The sequence below is a fragment of the Pelodiscus sinensis genome, chromosome 10, assembly GCF_052426305.1.
Source record: "Pelodiscus sinensis isolate ZL-2025 chromosome 10, ASM5242630v1, whole genome shotgun sequence".
NCBI classification, from domain to species: Eukaryota; Metazoa; Chordata; order Testudines; family Trionychidae; genus Pelodiscus; species Pelodiscus sinensis.
The window spans coordinates 25467272-25492545 of NC_143061.1; the positions used below are offsets into that span (position 1 = coordinate 25467272).

At 43.9% G+C, this 25274-nt stretch overlaps 1 protein-coding gene across 9 annotated transcripts in view; it reads left to right on the forward strand.

Moving 5' to 3' along the window:
• Positions 1-25274, forward strand: part of VEPH1 (ventricular zone expressed PH domain containing 1) — a 209302-nt gene that overhangs the window by 68977 nt on the left and 115051 nt on the right. For all 9 annotated transcript variants that reach the window (XR_012906257.2, XM_025184857.3, XM_075937780.2 and 6 more), the window contains 3 exons: positions 3225-3391; positions 8671-8880; positions 18769-18989. Coding sequence is in view for 8 of the 9 variants with exons in the window: in XM_025184857.3 (XP_025040642.3) it covers positions 3225-3391; positions 8671-8880; positions 18769-18989 (598 nt within the window). In the remaining variant the exon portion in view is untranslated. The remainder of the gene's footprint in view (positions 1-3224; positions 3392-8670; positions 8881-18768; positions 18990-25274) is intronic.

A 25274-nucleotide genomic window follows, 5' to 3' on the forward strand; every position in this document is an offset into this window, starting at 1 on the left:
AGCCCCAAGAGGTGCTAACTGCACTCTGTGGGCCTTGTATTAGGCACTGCACATACTCATAATGAGAGATCAGCAGAGAGACACAGAGCCTTGACGTGGACACAGTAGCAAAATGAGGACAGACACATGCATAGAATTAAGCAGCGAGCTGCAACTTTTATTAAACTGCATATGGAAGGAATGCAGGATTTCTGTAAGAACTAAATAGTCCAGAAAAGAAAATATACTTGATTAAATCTACTTGTTTAGGGAAAGTACAACCACTCTCAGGGGCACCCCAGACTCACAAGGACAGTCTAGGTGCAACGAAGGAGGTTCCTTGCTCTGCCTTAGTACTGACTTGTTTAAACAGGAGCAGAAGTAATCCATCTTGCCAAGGGTGGTGATTGTTCTCTCAGGCTCCAGAAGACTAGCCTGATTCAGAGACATTGCTTGAGGAGCTTGTAAATAGGGGCCTTGAAGTAAGGGCCGCTATTAAACAAGCTCCTTCCAGGAGACTTGATGGAAGGGCACTCACTTATTTTTTATTAGTGTCCGACTTTTGGTTCCTGCTGTTGGGATTGTCTGATACTCCCCTGGGAGAAAGTAGGCCGGGGCTCATTTACAGTGCCAACCCTAGCCACAAAAGTAGACACAGTATCTACACTCCTTTATACTAGTCACTAAAATGTAGATTTCAGTTCAAACTCAAGGGGAAATCTAGGGAAGTTTAAGTCAGTGTAATGTGTTGTTCTTTTATCTATCATTATAAATTGGACCTCTGCTAGCCCCACTTACTGACATGCAAGGGTTTATCTACACAGAGAAACTGATCAACATAGCTGTATCAGCTATGCTGCGGTAGCTAAATTGGTCATTTCCCCAGTGATACCCGTCACCTTTCAGTATAGCCTTTGTTGTCTGGTATTTAGCTATGTGACTGTGACAAAATAAACCGATTTTGTAACCAAGGGGCCATATGCGGCCCCTACACTGCATGCGCACATCTAAATGTCTACACAACAGAGTTTTTTCAGAAAAATGGCAGTTTTTCTGAAAAAACTTCACTCATGTCCACACTGCAATCGCGTTCTTTCAAAAGAAAATTGAAAGAACAATGGGGTTTTTCTATCATCGGTAATCCTCTTTCTACGAGGCAGAGGCCTTTTTCCGAAAGAGCTCTTTCAGAAAAAGGTGTTTGTGGACGGGGAAGAGGGAGTTCTTTCACAAGAAGAGGAAAGAAGAAAAAGCACAGGTGTCCTGGTGGCTACTCCATCCATAGTAATCACAATTTAAATGCGAGATAGTGACCATTCAGTGTTTTCGCTATCTTTCAATAAAGTAGATCACTTTTTCGATGCACTTTGGCAGTGTGGACGCACTCTTTCAGAAGGAGTTTTTTTGGAAGATCTTGTCCGGAAAAGCTTCTTCTGAAAGAAGCCTGTAGTGTAGTCATAGCCTAACTGGGTAGAATTTTCAAAGAAGCCTAAGTGATTTAGGAGCACAACTCTCATTAATTTACAGTGAAATTTGTTCTAAATAAGTTAGGTTCTCTTAAGATTTCACCCAATAATATCTGTGGGAGTTTTGGACAAAGAATGTGGATAAAATGTGACCTAAAACTGAACTTGTGAGGTAGGAAAATAACTTCCCCTGCCTGCTAATTTCTTTGGGATAATTCATTAGCAAATATCTTTCCCTTATGACTGTCCCTTATGCTGTCCATCCTGAAAAATTCCAAATTGCTTAACAAACATTATATTTATAGCACAGCCTACATGAAACAAACTTTGTTGCGAAAGAAAAAGATGTATGACCCTCCTGTATAAGAGGGGGAAATACCGGGCAGGGATTTACACGTTTCCAGTATATATGGATATAAAACACATCACTTCTGATCATGGTTGAGAAATCTTCAGTTACCACAGATGAATAATGATAGGGTAATAGCCTAGATCCTGCCAAGTCCCCTTTGTTCTGCTCTCTTAAAACTACCCTATATGGGAAACCAAGGATTTCTGACAGATGAAGGCTACCTACTCTCTAGAGTCAGGAGTGGAATGGGGGTATGGCTGGACGTGCTGCACTGTGGTATTGTCTGTAGGTGTGATAGGCTCTGTTGGTTGTTACAAGCTGGCACTATGAAAAATAACACTGAGGCTATTCAAAGTTACACTTTAATTTAATTTACAGTCAGTTTTTGATTAGGCCTTTATTGTATCTTCTTTGAACTTGGTGTGGTAAAATTGTACTAACTGCAGGATTTTCAACTAACACATATAAACTTTTTCTAGAATCCAATGCATGGCCTGTTTATCTTCCAAAGCACAAATTAAAATGGGAGAAAAAGCAGGAGGCCAATATTCCTGTTCCTATTGGAAACCAAATCCACAGAGACTTTAAGTACTTTAAAGTCTTTAAAGGATTTAGAGAGTGGATCCATACTACATAGTGATAGGCAGATGTTTTCCATATGTCGTGGAAATACAACTTAAACATTCCAAGACAGGCATGTACAGCTTGTTATGTATATTTCTGAGAGACTTGGTTTCAAATTAAATTGTACAGGCACATCTTCAAACACAAGAAAAAGTGTGAGAGTGTTTTGCATGTGTCTCTCTGATTGATTCTCCTATCTCTTTCCTTTGACCCCGGGAAATGACGCCCCAACCACTTATGTTCAAATTCACCTTCATGCTTGTTTATTTCTTTAAATAACCAAATACTGTTTAAATATATTTGTTGTTTCATTTGAGTCTTTTAATCACAGCAAAAGAGAAAAATAGTTACTGCACGTTCTGTTGTCCCTTTCAGGTTCATTTAAAAGCACACTTACTCTGTCTTTTAGAACTCAGTTAAATATCATCTAAGTCTGAGATCTCATCAGACAGCCTTCATTTACAAGTGCTTGCACTCAAGGCTGAAAATAGTGATGAGGAAATAATGATTAGGAAATGTTTTCTATTTTCCCCATATTGCTTCACCTAGTGGAAATTCCTCCTTGAGTAATTTGTTTGTTTGGGTTTGTTTTTGTTTGTTTGTTCCTTGATTCAAGATACATGTTTTACCTCTGTGTACTTTGTTTAGTTTTTCTGTATTCCAGTGATTCTCAAATTAAAAGTTGTTAATGTGCTGCACCTGTATACAGGTACTCGGTGATAGGGAAGTTGGTATGAGAGAGGCCAGCATGACAAATAAAGCTTTGAAACACATTTCTCTGGATTACTCTGTTTTCACTCTAACAGGAAATTCAATGTTGCTGCGTGTATTGCCCTCTGTGTATGAAAAACACCCACAGCCAATTAACAGTCATTTGACGGAGCTCGTGGCACTGATGCCTCAGCTGGAGCAAACAGAACAGCACCATCTTCTAAGGCTATTTCAAATAGTGGCAAGAAAAAAGCAACCTGAGGTAAATATATAATACCAGACAATTCCAGCACAGTGGAATGAGGTTATTCACCCTTTGAAGAGTTTAATATTCAGAACATTTTGATAGTGCATGTGCTGTACCCATTCTCAATCCAGTAAAATGTCCCATGTGCTGCATTTATCAGGTTGGTGGTTCTCAGTCTTTTCCATACCAAGCTCCCATATTTCAATAGAAAAAGTTTTTGGGACACCTTGCATATAGCCATGTAAAAGTGATCCTGATCCTACCAGATCTATTCGGGACCCCTCCTCCCCACTAGAAATGTACAGGCAGTCCCCGACTTACGCGGATCCGACTTATGTCGGATCCGCACTTACGAACGGAGCTTTCTCTCCCCGGAAGTCGGGGCGAGAAAGCCCTGTTTGTAAGCTGCTCCGGTGCCCCTGGTCTGCTGGAGACCGTCTCCAGCAGACCAGGGGCACCGGTCGGGTTCCCGCGCTTCTGAGGCTTTGCCAGAGCAAAGCCTCAGAAGCACGGGAACCGCTGCTGCTGCCCCTTGAGACCCGGTACCTGTGGTCTGCTGGGGACAGTCCTGAAGCCGCAGCCGCGGGGGGGTCCCGCGCCTCTGAGGCTTTGCCAGAGCAAAGCCTCAGAGGCGCGGGGAACCGCCGCTGCTGCCGCTCCAGTCTGGGTGCCTGTGGTCTGCTGGGGACGGTCCCCAGCAGACCACAGGTACCGGGTCTCAAGGGGCAGCAGCAGCGGTTCCCGCGCTTCTGAGGCTTTGCTTTGGCAAAGCCTCAGAAGCGCGGGAACCCGACCGGTGCCCCTGGTCTGCTGGAGACGGTCTCCAGCAGACCAGGGGCACCGGAGCAGCTTACGAACGGGGCTTCTTGACTGAAGCGGCAGCAGCGGCTGTTCCCCGCGCCTCTGAGGCTTTGCTCTGGCAAAGCCTCAGAGGCGCGGGACCCCCCCGCGGCTGCGGCTTCAGTCCGGGAGCCTGTGGTCTGCTGGGGACCGTCCCCAGCAGACCACAGGCACCCAGACTGGAGCGGCAGCAGCGGCGGTTCCCCGCGCCTCTGAGGCTTTGCTCTGGCAAAGCCTCAGAGGCGCGGGACCTCCCCCCCCCCCGCGGCTGCGGCTTCAGTCCGGGAGCCTGTGGTCTGCTGGGGACCGTCCCCAGCAGACCACAGGCACCCAGACTGGAGCGGCAGCAGCGGCGGTTCCCCGCGCCTCTGAGGCTTTGCTCTGGCAAAGCCTCAGAGGCGCGGGACCCCCCGGCGGCTGCGGCTTCAGTCAGGGTGCCTGTGGTCTGCTGGGGACCGTCCCCAGCAGACCACAGGCACCCAGACTGAAGCCGCAGCCACGGCGGGGTCCCTGCCTCTGAGGCTTTGCCAGAGCAAAGCCTCAGAGGCGTGGCACCCCGCTGCCGCTGCGGCTCTGCTTCCCGTGTCCCTGGTCTGCTGGGGGGGGGGGGGCACAGCTAGTGTGCTCCCCCCCCCCAACAGACCAGGCTTTTGTTTTGGACTCTGGGGCAGAGCAGCTGGGGCGCTGCCGATTGGTCCTGCAGCGCCCGTGGGCACTACTGGACCAAGCCGGCAGCACCCCAGCTGCTCTGCCCCAGGTCCTGATTCAGCCGCTGCTGGTCAGTTTCAGCAGCGGCTGAATCAGGACGCCTGGGGCAGAGCAGCTGGGGTGCTGCTGGGTTGGTCCAGTAGCACCCCAGCTGCTCTGCCCCAGGTGTCCCCAAGTCAGCTTCTGCTGAAACTGACCAGCGCTGACTACAGGAAGCCCCAGGCAGAGTTGCTCTGCCCCGGGCTTCCTGGAATCAGCTGCTGATCAGTTTCAGCAGCAGCTGACTTGGGGACGCCTGGGGTTCTTAAGTTGATTCTGTATGTAAGTCAGAACTGGGGGTCAGTTTCAGCAGTGTCTGAATCTGGAGCCAGTTCCGACTTACATACAGATTCAACTTAAGAACAAACCTACAGTCCCTATCTTGTACGTAACCCGGGGACTGCCTGTATATGCTGGACAGGTCTAACACTCAAACAATACTGCAAACATTTTGTGCAACTGCTTGTTTAATTTGGCAAACTAATTTGGTTCAACCACTTCCACTTTTGCTCTCTGCAGACGTTTGAGATGTAGAGGTCTGTTTACAAAAATGCTTGTGTAAAGTGCACTTTAGTGACCAGGGTGAATATTTGTGGAAATTGAATTTTAAATTCAAATGTGTATGCCGGAGGTGTTTGCGACTCTCACCATTCAGCTTTTCAACCAATTACAACTAAGCAGCACACCTCAAATTTTGAATATTTGCGATCAGTTCATGTATTATAGTTTCAACAAGGTACCAGGAAAAAAAATGCAAGGAAGTTACTGTTACTGAATATGCCAAAAAAAGAAAAGGACACTGAATTTGTCAAACAAATTTACTTGTTGCTAAAGAGATGGTCAAATTTCCAGGTAGGAAAGTAGTCAGAGATCTGATGTTTTTACTGTGTTAGAGAATGTAATGTAGTGAGTTTACATGATGGCTGTGTCTAGACTGGCATGATTTTCCGGAAATGCTTTTAAAGGAAAAGTTTTCTATTAAAAGCATTTTCGGAACATAGCGTCTAGATTGGCATGGACGCTTTTCCGCAAAAGCACTTTTTGCGGAAAAGCGTCCGTGCCAATCTAGACGCGCTTTTCCGCAAAAAAGCCCCGATCGCCATTTTTGCAATCAGGGCTTTTTTGAGGAAAACAAATCCGAGCTGTCTACACTGGCCCTTTTGCGCAAAAGTTTTGTGCAAAAGGTCTTTTGCCCGAACGGGAGCAGCATAGTATTTCCTCAAGAAGCACTGATTTCTTACAGTAGGAAGTCAGTGCTTTTGCGGAAATTCAAGCGGTCAGTATAGATAGCTGGCAAGTTTTTCCGGAAAAGCGGCTGATTTTCCGGAAAATCTGGCCAGTCTAGACACAGCCAAGGTGTGCTGTTATCTACACAGTGGCTGTGTCTACATTGGCACCCCTTTCCGGAAAAGGGATACTAATGAGACCAGTCGGAATTGCAAATGCTGTGGGGGATTTAAATATCCCGCGCGGCATTTGCATGAACATGGCTGCCGCTTTTTTCCGGCTTGGGGTTTTGCCGGAGAAAAGCGCCAGTCTAGACGGGATCTTGAGGAAAATAAGCCCTTTTCCACAAGATCTCTTATTCCTTCTTTCAAGGAATAAGCCCTTTTCCGCAAGATCCCTTATTCCTACTTTCAAGTAGGAATAAGGGATCTTGCGGAAAAGGGCTTATTTTCCGCAAGATCCCGTCTAGACTGGCGCTTTTCTCCGGCAAAACCCAGAGCCGGAAAAAAGCGGCAGCCATGTTCATGCAAATGCCGTGGGGGATATTTAAATCCCCCGCGGCATTTGCAATTCCGACTGGTCTCATTAGCATCCCTTTTCCGGAAAGGGGTGCCAATGTAGACACAGCCTATATGTTGCAAAAAACCTTCAAAGAGACAGATTTTCAGAAATGTTCTTTAGATACAATAATTAAAGTCTATGGAAGTTTAATAGACTCAGCTAATCTGTGCAGGCTGCCTAAGGCTGTCAGATAAGATTTATTGGGGGTATTTAAAGCTGTCACTGTTGCCTGGCCAGGGATGAAGGATCAAAAAAGGGAGACTATCCACCCTGACTCAGCTCATTTTAGCTTAAAATGTCTTACCACTTTTAGTTATTCCTTTGCCAGCTATGTATTGTTTCTCATCATTACATTTACTTTTTAAAGATAAGACTGTACTAATAAGACTTAAAAGAATGTTTAAAGTCAAGTTAAAGTGAATATTGCCAGAATATGAGTGAGCAAGAGTGTAACTAGAAAAATATATGTGGTGTTTTTAAAATGATACATGAGCTTACACAAGCATGACACTTATAAGTCACAGACACTAGAACTGGGGACAGTCCGGGCTATGTCACAGAGAATACATGTAATAAATTTCCATAAAAATCAACAGCTGTTTAATACCACCCCCCACAATAGCAAAGGAAACCACGTAATAAATATAGTTACAGCAGAAATGTAATTCTTTTTGAGAGCACGATACTTCTCAGTCAGATGAGCCCCTTTTTACCATTGCTTGTGGGTCAAAACACCTTCTTTACATGAATCATACTGTCATTGCAATGTGCTACATTGCTTTGTGTGACATGCACTTCCCAGTAAAAATTACATGAACCACTGTGAAAAGAGGATGCCTAAACCAAGAAATATACAAACATGCTTTAAAAACTTGATGCAGTGTTCACTGAAAATGAAGGAAAGGCTCCCATAAATTCATTGAACTTAGGATCATGGTCTTATTACCCAATCCAAATTCATGCAAGTCTGTATGGGTGACCATGGCCATTTTAAAACTGCTGCATGTTCTTACAGTGCTTTGAAGCTTTGTTACATTACATAGGTGCTAAGTATGATTTATTATTACTAATAATTTATACTGTCAACATATCTTCATTATATTCCCAGGTTATTGGTTTTTCCTTATAAGCAATAACTCTACAGAATTCATGGAACAGTCACCATCACATTCACCATTTATTTCTCATCCCATACACATATTACAAAAATATCATGTGATCATACAAACTTCGTAATTATGACAACAATCACTTGGATATATATTAATGGACATTTAGTAGTTACTTAGTAACACACACATACTGAAGTATTGATGCTGCTATAGCTGACCATACTGTGTACTGCTTACTGGTTCACTCGCATTTTTAAGGACCAGATCTCCAGCTGCTACAAATTGCTATAGCTACACTGAGGACAATGGAGTTACATCGTTTCGCATCAGATGAGGCTCTTGTCCTTTATTCCGGTCTTATTTCAGTCATTAGCCTGAGGGTTTAGTCAATCTTTCCTGGGGAAAGCAAGCATTTCTACTAATCCTTAATTTACCGTGTCACTGGGGAGATTCATTCACAAATCATTTTAATCATTAAAACATAACATTAGTCTAGTACAAACCAAAGGGGAAAAGTTTCAGTTTTCAACACTTAAGCATTCCTTAACTATGGAATGCTGCATTTTTGCACATAGAATTTAAGGCAATAGTCTGCACTTCTTCCTTGTGTGGATTTGAACTTCTCTTGACCTCAGTGAGAGCTCTATGCGAAGATCGCAAGTGGAAAATCTTTAAGATTACAAAAAAGGATTGGCATAGTTCAGTATCAAAATTGAATTGTTCTTTTACCACTGCAGTACCATGCAGTACTTGTCTTGGATCCATTACAAATACATTAGTGATTCATTTTTCCTTTTTATTTTATAGATGCTAAAAGAGTGTATTCCTTTTCTAATTGGTCACTTAAGAGACCCTAACCATAATGATATAATCCTAAATATACTGATAGAAATATCAGGCTATGATCCTGTAGCCTTGACCAGTTTTCTTCCAATGCTGAAAGAGATTGGCGAGAGATTTCCAACCTTAATTGGACAAACCGCAAAGATCTATGGAGCTGTTGGTCATGTTGATGAGGTAAATAACTCATTTTTAAAAAATGTGTTTATCTTTTTGTTTGCTGGGCCCTAAGTAAAAGAAGAGAGGCTTTAGTGCCTTTTGGGTTTGCAACCAAGCCTCTGAATTTGTACATACAATATTAGTGCCAGCTACATGTAAGACAGTATGTCACAAGTGTCCCATTAGGGTGGATAGGCAAGCCAATAAAGATCAATAGGGGTGTCTTAGGGTAGGTCTACACTGCAACACTATTTCAAAAAAAACTAGCGCTATTAGTCCACGTCTTCACAGCAGGTAATTATTTCAAAATAGTATCAAAATACTGTCAAACTGGAGGACTTCTTACTCTGACTCCTGTAACCCTCATTGTATGAGAAATAAGGGTATGTCTACACTACCCCGCTAGTTCGAACTACCGGTACACCTCGTTCCACGGAATAGGAATCCTAGTTCGAACTACCTAGTTCGAGCCCCGTGTAGCCGCGCTGCACGGGGTTCGAACCAGCGGGGTTTTAAAAATGGCGGCTCCCCGCTTATGCAAATGAAGCCCAGGAAATTCAAATCCCGGGCTTCATTTGCAAGTGCAGTATGCCTACATTACCCTCCTAGTTCAAACTAGGAGGGTAGTGTACACATACCCTAAGGTATGGAATAAGAGGTAGGAATAAGAGATCCTCCGGAAAAGGGCTTTATTCCGGAGGATCGGGCCAGTCTAGACACTTTTTTTCCGGCTTTTCCCCAAGGTGGAAAAAAAGCGGCGGACATGTTTATTTAAATCCGCGGGGGATATTTAAATCCCCCGCGGATTTCCCTATCCTGACTTACCTGGTCTGCATCCCTTTTCCGGAAATTGTGAACAGTGTAGACGTAGCCCTAGTGTTTAAATGAAAGGCAGAACATTTTGGCTCCCAATGCTTTTGGAAGATGCATGGCTGAATAATTAATTCGTATATCGGGCTAATAATTTACACTGTTAGGGCTGCCCATTTTAGTACTTAACTCCCTGATACACAGTCTTGATGTCATATTTTTAATGGAAATCACAATTAACAAATAATGAATTTCTACAAGTTTAACCAATCCATATACTGCAGACACAACTACAGTATGTAAACCTCTTTCATATTTACTGTCTTTGAGGATGGAGGCTGAACCTCTGTCCTTCCACTGCAAAATGACAGGCATCTAATTAACAGTAATAGTAGATCCTGTATCTTTTTGGTGGTTCAGCCAATAGAGGGTAACATCACTTATATGCACAAAGCCACTTTGGGCTCTTTTCTCTTATTGTTGTATTGTGTTTTAAATATCCTAAATCAATAACTATGCAGGACTTTGTTGAGGAGAGCACTATATAATGTTCAATCATTTTGTAATATCTGTGTCATAGTCCATCTTTAGACTTATAGTAAAGTAACTGTCAACCCCATATGCTGCACAAGCTCTTCTTACTTTGTTAATATCTGCAAGTACTAAGAAATACAACCCTTGCTAAGATTAACACCGGAAACCTGCAAAGCACATTTTAGTCAGAAGACATAGTGTAGTTTGAGGACACTGAGACTATTAGGTAGAAATATGATGTGTCATAAATTTTAGTGAGGGTTTATATTCATTCCTGTGCATATGCTTTATATGTCTCTCACAGTTATTAATAGATATTTTCCTTCAGTTTCAAATCAATAGCCTTTAAAGTAAAATTAATGCTGTCCTGAATTCAAACAATAAGTAAATTATTCAGGTTTTTAGATTTGTGAGATAACTTGTTTATAGTTAGAACATACATGGAATATAGCAAATGTAAATCTAACCCACACAGCTACTGGGTGGGGTTTAGTGTCCCAGATAGTGGCACTCAGACCACTACAGAGAGAATGAGTCTCCTCTACAGTGTGAGCTGAAAGCCACCTAGCTTTTAACTCAAACTGTAGAGGCTCATGCACTAAGCTCCAGGTGTCCCAGGTTTGGTTCCACTTGTTGGTGTAACATAAATATTTTCAGAAACATGGTAGGGATACCTATGTTACAATAACCTCATTGGTTTAGTACAGGGAGTGTTAAATCCTAGTCTCCTCTCACATCCTATGCAGTGCTCAATCAGGCAGGACTCCCTTTGAAATGGGACTTTGTCTGAACAAGGGTTATAGGAACTGACTTTGTCTGTATAGCCCAGCAGCAGTATAACTTTGGAATATCAGGGAACAATTTAAATGTTTTAAAATCATGTATTGAAGTTTATTTTCAAACTGTCTGTTAAAATATCAGTGAAAGGTATTTTGCTCTTGAGACAACAGCATTCATTTTTATAAAAAATGTAATTTAACGTTTAGTTTTCTTTCTTCAACTAAATTATCATTGTTTATTTCAGTGATTCATGTTGGCTGTAGACACAGTCCTGTAGCTCCTCCCATTCATTTTGTCTGAAAGTGGGTTATAGAGTCAAAAAGTAAAATATATCAGTTATATTAACAGAAATTCATATTTCTGAATAATTTTAGTGATGGAATTGGTTCCTTGAGGTCAAATATAAGGAAAAACACTAGTGTAATTCCAATATAGAGTGTTCTGTCTCAGGAGTTGAAACATAATTAATGTGGATGAGATGGGGGGTATATAATTAGGAAAAGGAACATATGGAAACAGACTTCACAAGGAGAACTTTTGCTATTGTATCACACACAAGCACCAAATGCAAATGTGTGCACACAGGCACAGACAGACAGAGACAGACACACACACACATATACACCTTCCTAATGTAACTGCTGCTCCCAGTATGTTATTCAGTGACTGACTTAAAACATGCAGCTAGACTATTCAGCCACTAGATAGCAGTAGACAGAATAAAAATGTCCTACATGTAGGTACTCTCTAAATTCTTACATTAGGAATTTACCATAAGATTTGCCTTCAAGGATCAGACCTTGGGCCCAGATCCACAAAGGTACGTAGGCTTCTAACTTCTGGCTTTTGGTTTATCTTGTCCTCTACCCAGCAAATAGTGGAGGCAAATAGTAAGTGTGCTCGAGAAAGGCAAAAAAAGATATCATAAAGCACTGAAACCATGTTCTCCCCCACCTCCCAAACAAAACACACACAAACAAGCAAAGTTCCTGATCCCACACTGGTACTTTAGTTATGTCATGAAATATGAGATTTTTTATTATTGTTATGATGTACATTTACTTAGCTGCAGATTATATCGAAGGTCCTAAATAGTAATACGGAGCTACAAAGAATCTCTGGAGCAAATATTCTTTCTCCTAGCATCCATCTTCCTTTGTCCCAAACTATTTCTTTTGCATTATGAGGCATCACCGTGCCACTGTTGTGCAGCTCACTGACGGACAGATGCACACAGACATAATAAATCTGCCGGATGAGGAAGGAGCCATAGGCAGAATGAGAAGGAAAGACTGCAAACGCTGATAAATGATCTGGCATCAAGATGAAGGCACAGTTCAGCTGGCTCAACCCAGTAGAGACTCTGTTATGCTGTACTTTGCCTGTTCTGGTGTACTTCAGACCAACTCAAGTTATATCAAGCTATGTTCTGTCCATCACTGGCATTGCGGAAGATAAACAGATGTGATAAGAACACATCAGGAATGTAGTAAAGTTTATGGGAAAATGCTTCTTCATGTAACTGTTTTGATGGATGGGAAATTGTCATTCCAGTAAACTTAGGTTAGATAGTTGCTTTTATGGAAAGTGAGAGTCTGCAGGGGCCCCAAAAATCTATGCTCCAAGTAATTGCACCTTGCTTAAGTGTCAAGAGCATGGGCACAATATAACTATTCCAGTTGTTAATGTTTTTGGAATGCACTTGTGATGGGGAAAGGGGGCAGCAAGTGGTGTATATGCCATCCCCATGAGCATTTCTAGTTTAAGGATGTCACTTTGCTTAATTAAGGACTGAGGGAAATATACAAGCAAATGACTGTTTTTCATTTGATTTCATTTGTTGCAATAGGGCAAATTCTTTCTTTTGGCTTTTGTAGCTGTGGGAAAAAGCACAATAAGAAATCATGTTTACTAGAGCTCGGGCCATTTAAAATGAAATTTAATTAAATAAATCTTGGAAAATTAAATGAGACCTCTGTTTTAGCTTAGCAAGTTTATCTGCCATTAATGTCAAAGACCTAGGCCAGCAGGGCATACGTGAGCCAAAATTAGCTTGTTGCTATGTTTTAGCATAGTTAGGGAACCTAGTAAAATTTACCTTCTCCAACAACTGCTATTAATTTCTAAAAACAATTAGCAGCTCTCATCACATAAAAGCTTTGTAATCGCTAATTAATTTTACCTTATAGTGGCGGAACAGGAATTAGAACTGAGTCATTTGATACTTAGTAATTTGAGAGTCGCAGATCTCAGTAGAGGTTATTGCTTTAACCACTTTTTTTTTTTTTGCATTTTGTTGCAATGGTTCATAATGACCTCTTCATAAGTGACAACATTTAATCAGTACATGGACACATTAGTTGTTTTATATGACTACAAGCATAAGGGATCAATGGTCTAGATAGATTTTTGCATCTCACACAGAGAATGAAATATTAATAGTAATAAATCTGCTTACAAAGAAACAATTTGCTGAGTATTTTTCCTATTTATTTCATCTGACATGCTATGTAGTTGTGTAGCTACCAAACTCTCTGCAGTCTGAGCTTGGGCCATGTACCTGTGGTGTATTTCCTCCTAATTTATCTTCTGTGTTTAGTAACTGGAGTTATTTCCTGTATCATATGTCTTGTTTTCTAACTAGCTGTAATATGCTGATTTAGCAGAGTGTTTAGTTACAGTCTGGCTATGTAGCTGTGAACATGGAGTATTTGAAGGGATGACATAAATTTGACTTGTTTGTACCAAGTCTGTTCCAGTGACATCTAGCAGACCTTTCATCAGATATCAAACAACATTTATAGAAGCAACAGTCAAAGGTGAACTTTCCAACATGGTCAAGCAACTCTTTTCCCCTTCTTTTATTTTGCTTTTTAAAAAATGTCCTAGATAATGGAAGCTGTCTATCCTAAGCAAAATGACCAACGGGTTTAGGAACAGCACAGACAGGAAGAGGAATGTGCTTTGGACCTGGCTGTGTGCCATGCTAACTTGGCTTTACTTACTGGCTCTGAACCACATTACTGAATGGGTTCAGGAGGCTCTGATGTATTTCATATTGCATTCAGGCCAGATGGCACATTATTAAGGCACCTAAACCATTTGCCAGTATCTGTCACCGTCTTAGACATACTTATAACCTTCTGAAACATCCAGCTTTAGTTTTATGGCCTGAAATTATCTATGCTAAAAGTCAATCTTTCATTTCTATTTGAGCTACTTTTCTCTGGGAAGAGGGACCACAGAGATCCTACACATCCCGCTTCTGGTCAAAGAATTCCTTGGTGCAGGAAGTAAGGACAATAGCTACAGGCCATCCTAAAGGCTCCCTACAATCACAGGTGGGTCAGGTTTGGGAGCAGCATGTCCAAGGTGCAGTTGAAGGCCAGAGGAGTGTGTAGGAGGTGAGGATGCAGCACAGAACACTACTGAGATATGACACAGCCTTGGAAGGTTACTCTAACTTGGGCCCTCAAGTCTGTCTAAATTATGTCTGGGTCTGGCGGCCAGGAGAATAGCCTAGACTCAGGAGAGTACCAAGGTGACTTGCTTGTAAGTTCTGTACTGCACAGAATATAAACCTGGGTCTATGCCCAAAGGGTTCATTTCATGTTGTTATTGTGCGTTTGAGCATTCCTGAATTCTGGGAGTGGGCGGTAAAATATACAGTTACTAATGTTGTTTCTGACAGTTTTGGGTTCTGGGCTCTGTTTTGGGTTATAGCATCCCAGCTGTATCGTTCTGCATATTAGTAGTGTGTGCAACCTGGTGTGACACTTAGCTCTGATTTTTTAAAAGGAAAAAAGAAGGCTAGCATGGTATTTTAGTGACAGTGTAATATGTTGCCACGGAGGGTAGGTTTGGGGTCTGTATATGAACAAGGTCTCTTTTAGGGGATTAGGTAGGTTTTGAAAGCTTGAGGGAAGGTATTGTGTGCTGTTCATAGGGGAACTTGTTTGGTCTCCCATAATAACATGGTCCTCAACTCCTGCTCCAGTTTTCTTCCCAGGGTTAAAATGGCACATTAACTCTCATCAGAGGTTTTCCTCCCTGCTCTGGCCTCCCCTTCCTCTCTCCCCCCCAAACACACACACATTGACACACACACATTGAGCAGGAGGATGTGGTGGTGCTGTTTTGGTGTTTGTAGGTCCCCTGAAGCTTCCTATATCTCAGCTGTAGGTAGACTTTGTGAAGAAGAAAAAAAATCATTTCTTTGAATCCTTCAAAAATTCCACTCACCTATAACTTTTGGATATTATCTACTACAGTGCAGCAAATCAACTAAAGATAAAAGAAATGGAAGCACAGCTGGCATCATAGAAACTGAACAGATGTGAGGTATTTAGAAAATGAATAATTAGTGCACCCAGGAAAAATAATAAAATGAATAATCTTGTGCAAACATAGCTGTTTAGCCATAAGCATTACAGCAACCACCCAAAGGAAATCACCTAATTTATTTTGATGGTGGCTTGCAGCAGAGATGTATAAGCAATAAAATGACTATTATGCACATACATGCACTGATGGCCCCTACTTATCTTGCAGCTCATCTTGGTGATGCAAATGTTGTGTCCTGAGACTCATTCTAATTGTCTTTTTTGTAATTTTTCAGCTTTTTTTATATCAAATAGCTTGAGGTGAAACTTTGTTACAGATATGTCATTTGCATAGGCCAGTTAAATTTAGAGGGGGTCAACAGCTTAAATACTACACAAAGAAAGTACCTGCATTTCGCTATTTATTTACAGTTTACTGAAAATTTAAGTCAGCTTGCTTAAGGTTATTTTTAGTATTGATCCAAATCCTGAAGTCTTTATTTATTTACTCTTTTGGCAGATTTGTGTGAATGGGAGGGAAAGGATTTCAGAGTTTGGCCCTTGATGGATATAGACTGTAAAGGCAGATAGAAAGTAATGCTGCCTAACTTCTGGAAGTATCATCTTGTGCTGTACTAAAGTGTGTTCTGTACTGAGGTTATGTCTACACTACCCTGCTAGTTCGAACTAGCGGGGTAATGTAGGCATACCGCAATTGCAAATGAAGCCCGGGATTTGAATTTCCCGGGCTTCATTTGCATAAGCGGGGCGCCGCCATTTTTAAATCCCCGCTCGTTTGAACCCCGTGCAGCGCGGCTACACGGGGCACGAACTAGGTAGTTCGAACTAGGCTTCCTAGTTCGAACTACCGTTACTCCTCGTGGAATGAGGTTCGAACGAGCGGGGTTTGAACGAGCAGGGATTTAAAAATGGTGGCGCCCCGCTTATGCAAATGAAGCCCGGGAAATTCAAATCCCGGGCTTCATTTGCAATTGCGGTATGCCTACATTACCCCGCTAGTTTGAACAAGCGGGGTAGTGTAGACATACCCTGAGATAGTTTAGGAGGAACCCCTGAAGAGACCTTGCTAGAAAAGCCAAAATACATCCCCCTAGTTTAAAATCTACCCTCTTTTCTCACACACACACAGATTCCACTGACTTCAGTGGGCGCTTCATGTATGAATCTGAGGTCAGAATTTGACCCTTAATTGGCCATTTTTCAAAAGTAAATCATCTCCAGTTTGGGCTGGACAGTCAATTGGACATTTTTAGGTATTCTACAAATGCTGAATATTTTGAGCCAATACAGTTTTCAGCCACCAGTGTAAATCTGGAGTTACTCTGGATTTATTTTCTAGTCTTGTAATCCTTTTTTATTTCACACAGAAAATGTTATTAAAATATTGCCAATCTTGGTTTCTTTATTTTAAATCCTCTCCCACAACAGGTAATGTAAGACCATAGAATGCAGGAGTTTGCACATAAATATTCAAAGCAATTAAGTTTAAAATAAAAATGGTTATTTACATATAAATACATTGTATGAGGAGTTTTGAATCTAAATTGTGGTAGAGATAATGGCTACTTTCATGCTGAGTTTTTTCCACTGTAATTTTGCTTTGTATAATAATGATGTATTATATTACTAGCTCAAATTTATTGTTCTACCTCTCTCTGGACAAACAGCAGCATTTTAGCATTGCAAATGGATCAAAGTAGCATGAAATGGTGGAAACTTCCATTACAGTTATGTCTGCTGCAAATGTTTAGGAAACAAAAAAATGTGTGTTCACCATTAATTGAGCACTTGTATGTCTTCTGAAGGGCGGGATGTCTTCTAAATATATTAGTGAATACCAAAAGTTAAGACCTCTTAGAAATATAAAAGAGAAAAAGGCGCTGGGTCAGATCATAGCCTTCCAAAAGATAGATTCACCTATGGTTACCTTTAAATATGTGTTCGGAAAGAAAAAATAACTCATCCTATGTGTAGTCACTGTGCAGTATATGAGATATTGCTCCATTTGAAATAAGTCCACTAGTTTTTCTTTAATAAATATTTTGCTGGTAACATTTAGACAATAGTTTTGCTGATGCCACTGTATAGTTTTGCTGTATAGTCATGTCTCAACTGTCCTGGAAATTATTTTCTTCACTTCTTAAATAGCCAAGAAGAACAGACACGAGAATGCCATTACACTGCAGAGTACTCGAGGTATTTTTCTGGTAGATCTGTGGAATCTGAGAAAGAAGTTTTGGATTCTGCTATAATGTTTTTATTTGTTTTTAGTACAGATTCTGAAAGAAAAATGTCTTCCTGGTTTTATAACAATGTATAAAGTGTGTACTGAGTAGAGTGATTTCAACTGATCTACAATCATTTACATCAGCTGTGTCTGTTGTATTGGATCTGGATAGTACTGTTCCCACTGAACTGGATGTCCAAACTCTCACTGGCTCAGTGGAAGCAAGTGCAGGTGCAAAATGGAAGCAGTGATTGACAGAATAAAGTGTGAGATCACTGCTTGTTATGGGTGCACATACAGGGTGACTGGTTAGTTTAGAGACATTGCTAAAGAGTACAAATGTAATAGCCTTGATAGCTCTAAGCCCAGTAAAATCAGATGGAAGACACATTCATAATCCTTTTTAAAAAAAATATTAATACAGCAAAGCTGTAAGGAAATGAACAATTAAAGTGAAAATGCTCTGTATGCTGTTAAGCAGCTGGCTGTACTTGTATAATTGTTTTAAGTGTTGTTCTATAGTTGTGCAAATGAACTACCAGCTGTTTAACTGCAGTTAGGGGATTTTTTATTTGTTTGTTTGTTTGACTAAATTGTGTATATCCTTACAGTTATTCAGGGGAAGATTTCCTGTGTAAATGTCTATTTTGGTCCTGATTCTCTAAAGCCCTTTACATCATTTTGGTAGTGGAAAGGAACCTTAACGTGGGTATCAGTCCTTCATGCTGTCAGAGGGGCTTTAGTGTAAATGAGAACCAGGCCCATCATAACAAAAAAATGTCTACCCTGAAGATGTTACAGTGGAATATACAACAGGTAGGAGAGGAAACATAGGACAGAAAGGTAAACACACCTTCCCAACGTCATCCAGCAGACCAGTGACAGAGTCAGCAGAAGAACCCAAGACTCCTGATTCCAATTCCAGTGTCAGATCCACTAAGCCAAGCTGGCACTCTAAAGCATTGCCTTCAGGCAATTGTCCTCCAAGTCTCTTTGTAGGTCAGGTGTATTGAGTAAGGCCTATAGAATAAAATGAATTGTGCATAAAAATGTCACCAGTTGATGCAATTGTCCTTTTCTCAGTAATCCAGCAAACAACCACTTCATGTTGTCTTTGTGCTTTTCTCAGTAACAATACACACAACTGATTTAGTTTTAAACCAATATTAAAGGCATTCGTTTTCAAATGGATTTCTCTCCCTTACTGGATAGGAGCAAGCCAGGATGTGTCTGATCTATTTGGTAAATCAGCTGGCCAACATGGAGCACTCATTTCACCATATTCTTCTGCTGGAGATTAAAAACATCACCGACACCTTCTCAAATATCCTGGGCAACCAGAGCAGAGATATCTACCGTATGAGTAACAGTTTCACTGCCATAGCCAAGCTTCTTATCCGACAACTGGAAAATGACACCACATTAGGAAGCAGGTAAAGCCGTTTTCTGTACTGATCTTATGTCTGGATAAGTGGAGACATTTGTGATGACTGACAGGAGTATACAATTACGCTAAATGTACTCAACTAGTAATGAATTAACATACAAGGGCCAGCAGAGAACTTTCAATAAAATTAGGATGTAAGATGTCTTCTCCTGTTGCTGTAGACTGCCATCTCTAAATCTCCTTTCAATCAATTTTGTATCAATTCAATCAATTTTGGTAATCTATAAGCACCTGAAGATTGGATAGTTTGTCTGGTGCTTATAGATTACCAGTTCTGCCTACTTGTTTTTCCCTTTGATATTTTCAGACGCTCTGCTCCTTGTTTCCCACTCCCTTCCTTTTTTTTCCTTCCCCCCTCTTCTCCCCTATTTATTTTGGGTCTGCACATCCTAAACTCAAAACTCCTGTCATCTGAAGAAGTGGGCTGTGCCCAGGAAAGCTCATCATACCAACTACATGTTTTGTTAGTCTATAAAGTGCTACCAGACCATCTCTTGTTTTTTCAGCCAATTTAGTCAGGATAGATGTGACCCCACCTCCCAGCAGTTGGTGAGGAGATGTGAATACCAAGAAGGGAAAATCGCTTTTGCGGTGAGCCAGCTATTGCCAGTGCCTGTTCAAATCCAGATTAACAGTGTTGAATTTGCAGTTTGCAAATGAATTGCAGCTCTGCAGTTTCTCTTTCAAGTCTGTTTTTGAAGTTTTTTTTGTTGAAGGATGGTCACTTTTAAATCTCTCTCTCTCAGGGAGATTGAAGTGCTCTCCTACTGGTTTTTGTATGATACCTTTCTTGAAGTCTGATGTGTGTCCATTTTATTCTTTTGTGTGGAGACTGTCTAGTTTGGCCAATGTAGATGGCAGAGGGGCCTTGCTGGCACTTAATGGCATATATCACATTAGCAGATATGCAGGTGAACAAGCCCTTAGGGCTGGTGTGGTTAGCTCCTATGATGGAGTTGCTTGAGTAGACACGCAGGCAGAGTTAGCAATGGGGACTGTTGCAGGCATTGGTTTCTGGGTTAGTATTTCTATAGTGTAATGTGTAGTTGCTAGTGAATATTTGCTTCAGGTTGAGGGACTGCCTTTAGGCAAGGACTGTGAGAGTGAGGGATCATTTTCTAGGACAGGTTGTAGATCATTGGGGCAGAGGGGTTGGAGTGCAGGCAAGCATACTGCACCATGCAGCTGTACAGCCAAGGCAGTGAGTGAGCGACCAGGCAGGTGGCTCTGGGCAGCATGGAGCCCTGAAGTTGTGTGGGCCAAGGTAACCACCTTGCTCACCTTTCCCTAAGGCCATACCTGAGTGCAGGCTCTGGCTGGGCAGTGCTTACCTCATGTAGCTCCCAGTTGGTGATGCAATGGGACTAAGGCAGGTTCCCTGCCTGCCCTGGCCCTGCACTGCTCCCAGAAGTAGCTGCCATGTCTAGCTCCTAGGTGTAGGTACAAGCAGGTAGCTCTCACCAATGGGAACTGTGGAGCAATGCTGGGAATGAGCAATGCATGGAGCTTCTCTGCTTGCCCCTCTGCCTAGGAGCCAATGAGAAATGCTGATCACTTCCAGGAGCTGTACAGAGCCAGAGGAGACAGGGAGCCTGCCTTCGACCTGCTCCTCCAACAAGACTTAACAGCACTGCCAGTGGTGCTGACCAGAACTGCCAGGGTTCCTTTTTGACTGTGTATTCCAACTGAAAACTGGATGCCTGGCAACACTAGCCTGCCAACATGTTCCAGTCACATCTGGATTCACCCAGCCTCTGTCACCACATGCAGGGTAAATCCAATACTCACCAGATCCAGATTTGCCCTCCAGAAATGTGTATTCTGTATTGCACTGTCCAGCCCTTTACTGTAAAGGAATAATATACAACCACTTGTCATCTTGTCACTCACACCCTTTACAATACTGGATTAATTTTGATTAAATAACCAAAAAAAGGAGGGAGAGGAGCTTTATTTAACTACAAAAATAGGTTTTAATTGAGTACAAGTATTAAGGCATTAAAGTCAGAAATGGTTACAAGAATAAAATGCTTCCTACTATTCAAACTTTACAAACTAAGCTTGGTTTCAGTTAAAATTCTTACCATACGCTTCCAACAGCATTAATGGTCAATCTTCAGGGCAAGTTCCCCTCCAAAGTTTAAGAGCTGGATTTTTTTGTCATTTTGGATTTAAATGGTATGAATATCGCTACAGTAACACTGCAGAACATACTAGGGGACAGACCTGACTGCTGGGAGCTATCCCAGCATATTCCAAAGTCTGTGCTCTGGGTCTTCTCAACCTTATGTGCTTCCCAGCTTACCACCTCTCGTGCTTTTATTCAAGGGCTCTCACTTCTGACAGCTAGGTATGAAATCCTGCTTTCAGTGAAATCAAGGGGAGTTTTTCCCTTGACTTTAATGGAGCCAAGATTTCACCCCCAAATCATAAGTCTGTTCTTTGAGTCCCCCCAACCCTTGAACACAGTAATGAATAACCATTAGGGATCTGTTTCTTCACAACCAGGGCCCTATCAAATTCATGGCCCATTATGGCCAATTCCACAGCTGTAAGATTTGTAAATTGGTAAATTTTAAAATTGTTCAAGACTGACATTTTATGGTGTTGTAACCATAGGATCCTGACCCACAAGGAAATGAAGGGTCACAAACCTGTTGTAGGGGGAGTCATGGGATTGCCACCTTCACTTCCATGCTGCCTTCGGAGCTGTACTTGCCCTCCCCCTTCACATACACTGGGCGGGGAGGGCAGCAGAGGTTCACACTTTTTCCTAAAGAGATGGTGGCAGCAACAACCATAGGTGGTGAGTTATATGAGCTCGTGGTGCCCATGCTTCAGCAATATTCAGAGCCAGAGGCCCTGCTCCACAAATGTTTGGAGCTGGGTCTCTCCCCCGGCCCTGCCTGGAGCGGGCCCCGGCCTCCACTTGACGGCCTCCATGCATCCTTTCCGCTGGCCCTAGAGCATCTCCGCTGGCCCTGGAGCGTCTCTGCCGGAATGAAAGCTATGTATGCGTGGTGTGCTGAAACGCTGCGCAACAGCTGGGAGGGGAGACACCCGGGCATGGTGTGACGTAACAGCCTGGGTCTTTAAAACCGCGCGGCCCAGAGTTGCACTGCACGACCAAGCTCCAGGCCCGGCAAGTGGTCTGGAGCCCCAGAAGCAGCTGAGGCTCGATCAGACTCCAGCGCTGCAAACCGGAAGGAAGAACATGGGGTGGGGAGGGGAGGGCTAAGGTGGGGTGAGGAGGGGAAAAATAGGGGAAGGGGTGGGAGAGGAAGGGGCTTTTGCTGAGGGGTGGGGGGCAGGTCAGGAGAAGAAAGGGGAAGGTACCAAGGGACAGGGTGGAGGAGAGACAAATGCCAGGGGGCAAAGTGGAGACTGAGAAAAAAGGCAGGAGGGGAAGTGTCAGTGGGTGGGGGGATAGGGTGATGCTGGGAGAGGAGAGGATAAGGGCATTGGAAGTTAGAGGAGGAGAGGGCAGTGCTGGGAGAAGGCTTGAAAGAAGGGGTGTGCATCAGGGAAAAAGAGGAGAAGGGGCAGTGAGGAAAGGGGGAGGTACCAGGAGGGTGCAGGTGCCAGGGGATTCTGGGGGTGAAGCAGAAGGGCAGACACCTGCAGGGGAGGGACCAGCACCAGAGGAGAGAAGCAGGGCAGGTGTGCAGAGGAAGGTATTAGGAGAGGGGATGAGGAGGGGTAGCTCATATGATTAGAGTGGGGCTACTGGAGGAGTGGGCACAGTGGGGAGAGAAGGGCTGGTGGAGGGGGGCAGGTCTCAGGAAGGCTGAGGGCAGTGAGAAGGGCAGGAGTCTGAGTCAGGACAGCAGAGGAGGGTGAGGGGTTGGAGGGCAGCAGGCACCAGGGGAGCTGATGGAGCAAGGGGAGGAGACATGGCAGCAGAGGGAAAGGGTAGAGATTTATAAGATATTTATTAATAACTTGGGTGCCACAGTGGCACATCCAAACAAACCACATGAACTCAGTACTGGTGCATAACACAAAATTCATTCTGCTCAGGGGAGGAAACTCTAAGAGGGAACACTTCCCCCAGCCTCTCCACCCCCGAATTAATGTCACATACCTTGGGGTAATGCAATTGCAGGATAGTTGCATGAGGGGGGTTTGGTGGGAGCCAGACTAATCCCTATTGGTAGGAGGATGGTGAGAAAAGTCCTTAGAGAGGGGACTTTACTTCTGGTCATGTGTCCATCAGAGAAAACATTAAGAACATTCTCACTTCATCACAACAGGTACAACAAAATATAATATTATTTGATGCACAATGGAATCCACAATGGGTTCGTTCCATGCTTATGCTACTATGGTGTTTGTGTGGATAACCCAGGAAAAAAGGATGCATTTTTACATTATTTAATCAAATATATATTGGCTTACAGGGTGAGTGGGCAGGCGGGGTGGTTGCGGGGAGGACTAAACCCATTTTGGGCACCACCAAAAATTATACAAACCTGCCACCCCTGGCAACAGGGGTTTCTTGAAGTATTTACCCCAGCAGTTTAGATATATCTACTTGGGTTTGAGGGTCCTTTGTATTCTTGCCCTTCTGCAACACAGAGCCCTTTGCTTGTATGGTCTTGTCAGAGCTCCCCAGAGCAATGGGTCTTAGTGTAGATATCCCACAGAGATGCATGGAGCAGGTCACATCTCTTAAAGCTATTGTTTCAGGGGGTATGTCTACACTACAAAGTTAGTTCGAACTAACAAACGTTAGTTCATAGGCGCTACACTAGCGCTCCCGTTAGTTCGAATTTAATTCGAACTAACGGAGCGCTTAGTTCAAACTAGGTAATCCTCATTCCACGAGGATTAAGCCTAGTTCGAACTAGCTAGTTCGAATTAAGGGCTGTGTAGACCCTTAATTCGAACTAGTGGGAGGCTAGCCCTTCCTAGCTTGCCCTGGTGGCCACTCTGGCCAACACCAGGCAAACTCTACTGCCCCCCTCCCGGCCCCGGAGCCCTTAAAGGGCCACGGGCTGGCTACACAGTTTGTGCCAGTTGCAAGGCTGCCAGCACCCATGCCAGCACACCCTGCACCTGACACCCATGAGCCAGCCACCCGATGCCACCCAGCCCTCCCCCTCTTCCCGGGACCAGCCTGGCGGCTCCCAGGAGCCTGCCCGGGGCCGCAAGAGGCGGGCGCCCGCGTGGTCTAGTGCGGAGATCGTGGACCTCATCGAGGTTTGGGGGGAAGCCTCCAATGTCCACGATCTCCGCACTAGCCACAGGAACGTGGCTGTCTACGGCTGCATGGCTGACAGCCTGGCCACCAGGGGCCACCAGCGCAGCCGGGAGCAGGTGCGCTGCAAAATCAAGGACCTGCGGCAGTCCTACTCCCGGGCCTGCCTGCCAGGGGCCGACCCGGAGGCGTGCCCCCACTTTCACACCCTGGACCGCCTCCTGGGGGCTCATGCCGTCCCTGCCCCCCAGGACGTGATAGACCCCGGGGCAGAGGGACCGCTGCAAGGGTATGTCTACACTACCCTCCTAGTTCGAACTAGGAGGGTAATGTAGGCATACCGCACTTGCAAATGAAGCCCGGGATTTGAATTTCCCGGGCTTCATTTGCATAAGCGGTGAGCCACCATTTTTAAAACCCCGCTGGTTTGAACCCCGTGCAGCGCGGCTACACGGGGCTCGAACTAGGTAGTTCGAACTAGGATTCCTATTCCGAACTACCGGTACACCTCGTGGAGAGACTGAGGAGAAGAAGGAGGAGGAGGAGGGCTCCGAGAGCCAGGAGCCTGCCGGCAGCCTGCCCAGGACCCGGGACCCCCGAGGCACCCCACAGAGCCGCTCGCCTGTGTCGTCCAAGGCCAGGGAGGCGTCCACATGTGAGTACTATTGTGTTCCCCTTAAGTGTACGGGGGGCTGGGGCGAGAGGGAGCCCCGGGACCGTGCGCCTGGGCCTTGCCCACCACAGAGCAGCAGCTGGGGATCCTGCAGGGGCCCTGGCCTTGCAGAGGGGAGCTGGGTTTCACACACCTGGGCCCCTGGGGTAATTGACCGCTGTTCTTGTTTCACCACAGCCGCAGCACCTGGGACTGCAGGGCGCACCACCCCGCCTGCAGCAGCCGCCCGCACCCGGGCCAGCAGGAGAGCCAGGAACCAAGAGGACTACCAGAGGCGGCACCTCCGGTTCCTGGAGCAACAGATCTGTATCCAGGACCACTGGGTCCAGGAGGACCTGAGGCTGCGCCGGAGGAGTTTGGAGGCCCTGGAGGAGCAGGGCCGTGCCCTGCGAGGCCAC